Source organism: Zootoca vivipara, chromosome Z (genome assembly GCF_963506605.1).
Source record: "Zootoca vivipara chromosome Z, rZooViv1.1, whole genome shotgun sequence".
NCBI classification, from domain to species: Eukaryota; Metazoa; Chordata; class Lepidosauria; order Squamata; family Lacertidae; genus Zootoca; species Zootoca vivipara.
The window spans coordinates 11,282,086-11,289,883 of record NC_083294.1 but is presented as its reverse complement, the minus strand read 5'-3'; the positions used below and the strand labels follow the sequence as shown (position 1 = coordinate 11,289,883).

The 7,798-nt window shown below is 44.1% G+C and overlaps 1 protein-coding gene across 2 annotated transcripts in view; it reads right to left on the bottom strand.

The window, feature by feature from the left end:
- Positions 1-5,321: 5,321 nt before the first annotated feature.
- The window catches only part of MAPKAP1 (MAPK associated protein 1), a 195,870-nt gene continuing 193,393 nt past the window's right edge, over positions 5,322-7,798 (bottom strand). For both annotated transcript variants that reach the window (XM_060270140.1, XM_060270141.1), the window contains one exon: positions 5,322-6,007. In XM_060270140.1, coding sequence (XP_060126123.1) covers positions 5,882-6,007 — 126 coding nt within the window. In that variant the 3' untranslated portion in view covers positions 5,322-5,881. The remainder of the gene's footprint in view (positions 6,008-7,798) is intronic.

Below are 7,798 nucleotides of genomic sequence, written 5' to 3'. Positions count from 1 at the left end.
ATGTCCTTCTGTCCTTCTCTCAAGGTTCCCTTGCAAACACAACCTTCACATTTCAACCTTCACTTCTTCAGCCCTTCTCGTACACATTTCCATTTTATTTGTTAACTCCTTTATAACTTTATTCATCTTCCACAATGTCAACAAAACTATCTATGGATTCAGGGCAAATAAAAGGAAAGGTTTGTTCATATCTGCATGAACTACTATATATTTTGGAAAGCTTTGTTCACTATGCATTCGGACACCTCTTAAGATATCGTAACCCAATTCAGCATGACGGTTCCTGAGATCTAAGAGTAGTCTTTCATCTATGTTTGGCTACAGTCAGAAGGCTTTTTGAATCAAGATGGCAGACTGCACCTTTGAAAGCTGTAGTGATTTTAACCACTGACTAAAAAACAGCACTGAGTCTTTTTCTTACTTGAAATTTCCAACCCGTGCCAGATATGAGGCTCCTACTTCACTTATACTTCTGCTGCCCCATTATGTGGTCACAAGTTTAAATAGCTTAAAGGGGGAATTAGATTAATCTAGGGTGGCCATAGGTCCTGATTTTCTCAGACATTTCCCCGATTTCTGCCCAGACACTGCAGCCAACTGCAGTATTCTGGATATGTTCAGGAAAATCTGGTTTGCTGAGCTGATGGGCTATGAAACATGATAGCTAAAGAGAACATCCATGCGCAAAGGCAACCTGCCTCTGAGTTCTATATGCTGAGGACAAACAATTGAAGAAAGGTTGCTGTGCTCATGTCCTGCTTGCCAGCTTCCCAGAAGTATCTGATTGGCCACCATGGAAAACACCATGGAAAACAGAATATTAGACTGAGTCTCTTTTGGATCTGATCAAGTGCAGCTCTTTTTAAGACCTTATGAAAAAGGAGTTAGGCACACCCATGGAGTGAACTTACCAACAGCTGTTAGCCATGACAGTTAATGGAGTTTCTAGGTTCAGGTCAGGACCCAGGATATCTCAGAATGCCAGTTGCTGAGGAACAACAATAGGAAAGAGCTATTGCCTTCTCAGACTTACCTGTAGGCTTTCTATAGTCATTTGGAGAAGGGGGTGCTGGACTTGATAGGGCTTTTGTCCTGATCCTAAAGGGCTCTAGACCAGTGCAATTCAGTATTGGCAACTAAATGAAGCAACGATGGACAAGCCAGGGGTGGAATAATCCTTAATTCCTTGCCAAACTGCTTGGAGAAATGCTGGCAGTAGCCAGAGGTGGAATCAGCCACACCTTCTCTAGATGGGATCACTCATGCTGGTTGTTCCTAAACACCTTTCTGGAGGAGACATTAACTTTGTTGGGGTGACGCTCTCGGGCCTCTCTCCCCTCGGCACACCTGAGAGAGGCCCTCCTCATTTGCTGTTTTAAAAAATCTATTGTGACTTGTCAGAAAAAGTGAATAAACGAGGGCATTATTTTTTCATTCTGGAGCTGAGCGTCTGTTTGCCTAATCAAGAGAGAGAGCCAGGAGAGTCAACCACGGTTGACGCACACATTTTATTTAACTTTTCCTCTGTCAAAAGGAGTTTAAATGTGTAATGAACAGGCCACGGCGATTTGAAATATAATCCCATTACTCTGATGAGATTACCAAGGCTGGGAGAGTTCACAAATCATGCTTAGGGCTTTTTATAGCCAACATCACCCTGTTGAGATTTTTACATTTAAAGCAAGAGGTGTGCAGCAAGAATAAAACGTGACAAGGAGACCTACTTTAACCATTCACTCACCCGATTTGCAGGCAACTGACTCTCTGCCCATCTCCAAAAGAGGAGCCAGCCTGGGAAGTTCAGTCTCTGTGCTAATTCTAAAGGGTGGCCTATATATGCATCAGACTGAGGTGGTAGAGCCTTGAGGTAGCTGAAGGGATTATACCACTTTGTCCTTCCAGCTGGGGCTTTTTATTTTTTTAAGATACTGCTCACATCTTCAGATCTGTCTGTGACTATATGGTCTAGGAAGTTGGAAAAGAAAGCAATCATTCTGTTCCTCTTTTAATGCTATATCAAAGTCTAGCTGTCAACCTTTCAACTCTTGACATTGTACTGCATTTGGGTGAGAGGCAAGTCTCCTGCCTGAAATCTTGATCTTTACCTGGCATGTGATGCCATGTGGGTGTGTCATACATTTTTGGACGCGACCATTGGCAAGTCCCGGTGTTCCTTGCCCCCAATACATTGTTGAACTGAACATGCTCCGGTGGAGATTCCCAGAATCTTCTGCAGTGAGCCAAGGAGAGGCAAAGGTTCCACAGCAGAGGCATTAAGGGTTCTTAGCAAACAAAGCCGATGTGTATGTGTGTATGGGGGTGCAGAAGGGACCTCTAATGGCAGGAAGTTTTGAGCGCCACTGCTTTATAGCCTCCCTCCAGAGAGTCCCTCCTCCTCCTCCTCTTTTGGTGCATCGTAAAAACCTTTTGCCTGGCTCCCAGTTGCGGCAGAGGCCATGAAGAAGGCCATTTGGCACTCGAGCTGATGATTTAAGCAGCATTAATTTCAGCCGAAGCTCTCTCCTGAAATGTAGCAACAACTCTGGGAGGCAGATTCCTCTGGAAATTCATGGTTCCATTACAGACATGTCTCTGTGAATAACTGCCCCCATTAATCTTGGCTGGGCTGCACCCAAGCATTGCCTTAATGAGGTTCCTTCCTTCTGGTTTCTCCCAGAGGGTGGGCTTGAGAGCCCGGGCATCTCACTCCTTGGGGAGAAAGTGCTCTGAACTCTCTCCAGGCCTCCCAAGAAGGTGCATGGCAGGGAAACGAGTTCCCGCCACACAATATACCAGGAAGTGGGTGGCCCAAAGGCCAAATCCAGTTCGCCACAACCAAGAAACAGCCTAGCCTTGTAATTTGGCGCCTCTGGAAAGAAATGGCTTCCCAGTGATTAGATGGGTCCCCACTGCTGTGGAGTTACAACCTCTATAGGGCTGTCCTGGGTTATGCCATGACAGCTCAATTGGTCGTCCACCAGCCTTTAAAGCAGCAGTTAGTTAAAGGAAGTCAAAAATCCCATGAGAAGTCATCAGTGTCAGCTTATTCACTATGAAGCAGAACTTTGGTGCCTGCAGCTTGGAATTCTCTCTCTAAACCTGAACTGCCAGTCTGCTGAGCATACCACAAATAAGTGGGCAAATCTCAGAATCCAGAAGGGGGCTGAGTTGCATATCTAGCAATCGGGAAATGGGATTGCAGTGTCATACATACTTGCCATTCCTAGCAGAGCTGGTTAGGTGTGAGTTGGGAGATCTACAATTGAAACCATACCTTATTACTTGGCTTGAGCCATGAATTTAGGAGGTCACAAATAGACAACATGGCACCCTCTGGATGTTGCTGGCACTCCCATCAGCTTCAGCCATCATGGCTTGTGTTTAGGGATGATGGAAGCTGGAGTTCATGTCTCTCAGCCTCAGCTCCCTCATTGCAATGTTTTGTTTTCATGTTAATAAACCAGAACTACCCTACAGGGCTTTTGTACGGAGGATCAATGAAAACCTGTAGGAGGACAGGCGTGGAATGAGGTGGTAGAATGGGTCAAACCACTTCAGATTGTAGGTGGAGAGATTTCTCTTTTTAATAGTTTCCCCTACCCCACAAAAGGGACGCAGGCGGCACTTTGGGTTAAACCACAGAGCCTATGACATGCCGATCAGGTTGGTGATTCGAATCCCCGCAATGGGGTGAGCTCCCGTTGCTCGGTCCCAGCTCCTGCCAACCTAGCAGTTCAAAAGCACCTCAAAGTGCAAGTAGATAAATAGGTATCGCTACACCGGGAAGGTAAACAGCGTTTCCGTGTGCTGCTCTGGTTTGCCAGAAGCGGCTTTGTCATGCTGGCCACATGACCCGGAAGCTGTATGCCGGCTCCCTCGGCCAATAACGTGAGATGAGCGCCGCAACCCCAGAGTCGGTCACGACTGGACCTAATGGTCAGGGGCCCCTTTACCTTTACTACCCCAAAAAACTCCCTGCAAAATGGCATTCGGGCACCTGAAACAAACAGGTTCTATCACCACCTTTTGCTAACTGAGCTAGCTTTCTATCTGCAGGGATATACATATACATATACCGGTAAGCAGCATAGCTGAGCATTGAAAATGACCTTTCTGGGCATTTTGAGTGGTTTACTTCAGCACTCTCATCAGCTCATTCTGTTGCAGGCAAGATCCAGAAAGGACAACACACTTCCACCTGAGACAGTCTATCCACCTGATAGATGCAGGGGTGCAGTGGAAGTGCTCTGAAGTGCTATAAAAAAGCTCAATACTCTACCAATCTCTTGAAGGACAAAGAGTCTAATCCAGTGCATACCGGTTGTTTAACTATGGAACTCGCTCCCACAGGAAGCAGTGATGGTCAACAACCTAGACAAATTAACAGAGGAGAGGGCTTGCAATCAGGTCAGCCTATTAGCTGTGGTGGCTATGTTCTGTCTCTACTGCCCAAGGCAGCAATGCATCTGAAAAGAAGCTGCTGTAAACCACAGAAGAAGAGACAGGAGTGGTTAAACCCTACTTGCTGCCTCCCCACTGGAATATTTGTTTGGCCACTGTGAGAATGTGATGGTGGACTAGATGGGCCACTGGCCTGATCCAGCAAGCTCTTCTTATGTTCTTATGTTCTTACATTCTTCTCTGGCTCACCAGAGACATGTGATTTATCCTACACCCCTCCCTCCCTGCTGACAACATCCCTGGCCCTGCTCTAAGGATGAATTGACCTACCAATTTTGGCTCTCTCTATTTTTCATTTTTCCAATCTTAAATTCAGTTAGTTCTCCACATTTCTGCAAGTGATACGCAATTTTCTTATTAAAATCCGGACGGACATTTGTCCACATTTTAGTGCAAATTTCCGCCAATAATTGCTGTGTGCAGCTTTGTCTAACCTACACATTTTTTGTAAGTAGTTTCAGTTAATACAATGTATTTCTGTATGCTATTTCCCCCTATTTTTAATGCACTCCTTCCTCCAATACATGCATTTCTTTACACACTGGTTGGTTGGAGAGCTGCATCTGATTTTCAAAGGATAGTAGTGTTTAGGTTCATGTATTGGTTTGAGAAATGCCAATTAGGTAGGTTTTTACAAAATAAATAAAACTGCATGCAACAACTGAATTTCTTCTCTGTTGTCATGAAGAGTCCAGAGCAATGGATGATTTGATATATGTATGTGTGTATGTTTCAGAGTAAAGAAAAACAGTACATGGTTCACAGCAGAAGACAATGAATTTGGGATAACAAGACCAGCCGACTTTTCCATCCTTGACCACACCACTGAAAGAACCAATCGTTGAAATTAGACATTGAAAAAGAGTACAATTGGTTTATTAGTAACAAAAATGGATACATTTGTCCTATGTTTGTTGGTTTTTAGGAAATTTGATCATGTCAGCAGCGATACGTTTATCATTGTGGGTTTGTCTGTGAGCTGTGTGCTCATGTGTGTAGGCTACAAAGAAGGGCCATTCGGTTTTCACCTCTGGACTTTATTTTTTTGCGGATCCTATGGCACTTTCCTTGCAACTGTACCTTGGAGATTTCTACATTAAAAAACAAACAAACAAACAAACAAACAAACAAACAAACAAAAAAGAAGTCAAGACTATAGAGGCCTCTACTTGGCCCCAGCCGGAGACATTGAACGCCCAACTGTGTCCTCTTTGGGGCTGATATGGCTCTTTTTTTTTTCCTATGAAAGGGCAAGGCCCATTGCCAAAAGCGGCTGTGTAAAATATGTCATGTCGACCTGTAAAATAATACCTGTAAAATAATTCCTATGCTGGCTGGCCACTAGCCACCAGAATTCATGAGTCCCTCTTGTCCCAGAGGGAGCGTTTTCTATTTATTCCCAAGCAGGGTAGTCTAGACTTCACTGCTGCCCTGATTTCTTTTCCTTTTGGAAGCTGAAGCTGGTCCTTCGACTCAGTTTCCTTTGCTTTTGAGCCAAGTAATCTGCTCGTGTTGTACTGGCACGGGATTCCAGGATATAGTTCACCTATTGGGGAAAAAACACAGAGGAAGAGCTGTTTCACTTCTAAGGCAGCAGCATGAGAAAATCCTGCCTCATTGCAAAAGCATTTTCACGTGTGATGTTAACGCCCTAGCTCCTAAGCAGGCTTACCTGGAAAACAAGCCCCGTTGATTTCAAACAGGGCTTGATTCACAGCAGGCAGATTATCCTAGAAGGGATTTTTTAAAAATATATTTAATCTCGGCCTCCCATGGTTTTTTGCATCCATTTACCACTGGGAAGGTATCCATCCTTCCAAGAATTGGTTTTTGACATTTGCCACAAAAAAAGAAAAAGAAAAAGAAAAAGAAAAAGAAAAAGAAAGAAAAGAAACCGAGTATTGGCTGGGGCTAATAAGAGTTGTAGTCAAAAACACCTGGAGGGCACCTGAAGGCTGTCCAGCGTCCTTCTCCCACCACCCCACCCCATCTCAATCCAAAATCAGCAGCCTAGTTGATTATAGCATTCTGTCCCCTACAGGGCCAGCTTAGAGAGACAATTCTTTCCCTAATGTTTACATCCTGAGGTGGAAAGGCACAGAGCTCAGTGGTAGAGCATTTGCTTTGCATGCAAAAAGTCCCAGGTTCAATTCCTGAAACCCACAGGTAGAGAGTGCCCCAAACCCCTGCCAGTCAGTGTAGACAATAGTCAGCTAGATGGACCAAAGGCCTGACTTGGTATAAGGCAGCTACCTATGTTTCTGTGGCACTGATCACTCTTTGACTGATAAACACTGTTACTCAGGGTTGTATCCAGTGTAAGTCCTAATCAGAATACTCACTGAAATTGGCTGGCATAGCTAATTTGGGTGCATTTATTTCAATGGGTCTCCTCTGAGTAGAACTGACTTGTACACATTCCATTAAATAGTCTGCAATAAAAGGACTTCTACCAGGCCACTTCTTTCCTTACGAAGTTTGTGGTCTTGGTTGTTTTTTTTTGTGTGTGTGTGTGTCCAGGATGTTTTGGCACATGTTACTTGATGGAGGCATTTTTAAATAATATTTAGCAAGCCAGCTCTTCCTTAAAATTTATTATCTCCCAGTACTTGGGCGATAATCACATAGATAATTTTAATGGAAGGTTAATGCAAAAATCAAAAGATAAAAACGCCCTTTGCTCCGCCATTAGCTGGTTAATATGCTGTGGCATGAAATCTCACCCAATTTTATGCACCGCAGGGTGTTTCTCTTCTGTTGCAGATGAAGCTGTGGGGGCTAGGGGTGGATTGCAAAGAATATATCTAAATAGCTATATATCTACATGCACATGCATATGTATGTATGGAGGGTTTCGTGGCAAGTAGAGTCTCAGGTCTTTTATTTCTTGATCATGCAAAGGATCTAATTGGAGAAGTATGAACCAAGCTCCATCCCTTCCTCTACAGAAATAAATGGATTAATCAGAGAATTCATGAACCAGCTAACCCCAAACAAAATCATCACCACGACCCAGGTTGCACTTTCTGTATGTTGCATGTGACTTAGTTCACTTGGATGAGTTGCCTGCCAACCAGAAAGTAATTTCATTTGATTTTAATTTAGTATATTTCACATTTTATTTCACCATTTTGCCATGAAGCATGGTGCAGTATGTATGGCTCTTCCTCCCCTCCTCCTCCCCTTATAGCAACCCTGTGAGGTGACCAAGATGTGAGAAAGCCCAATTGGCCTAAGGTGACTGAGCAAGCTTCGTGGCTGGGTGGGGATTTGAACCTTTGTCTCCTGGGTCCCAGTTTGACACTCTTACGATTATACCATTAAACTCAATGCTATC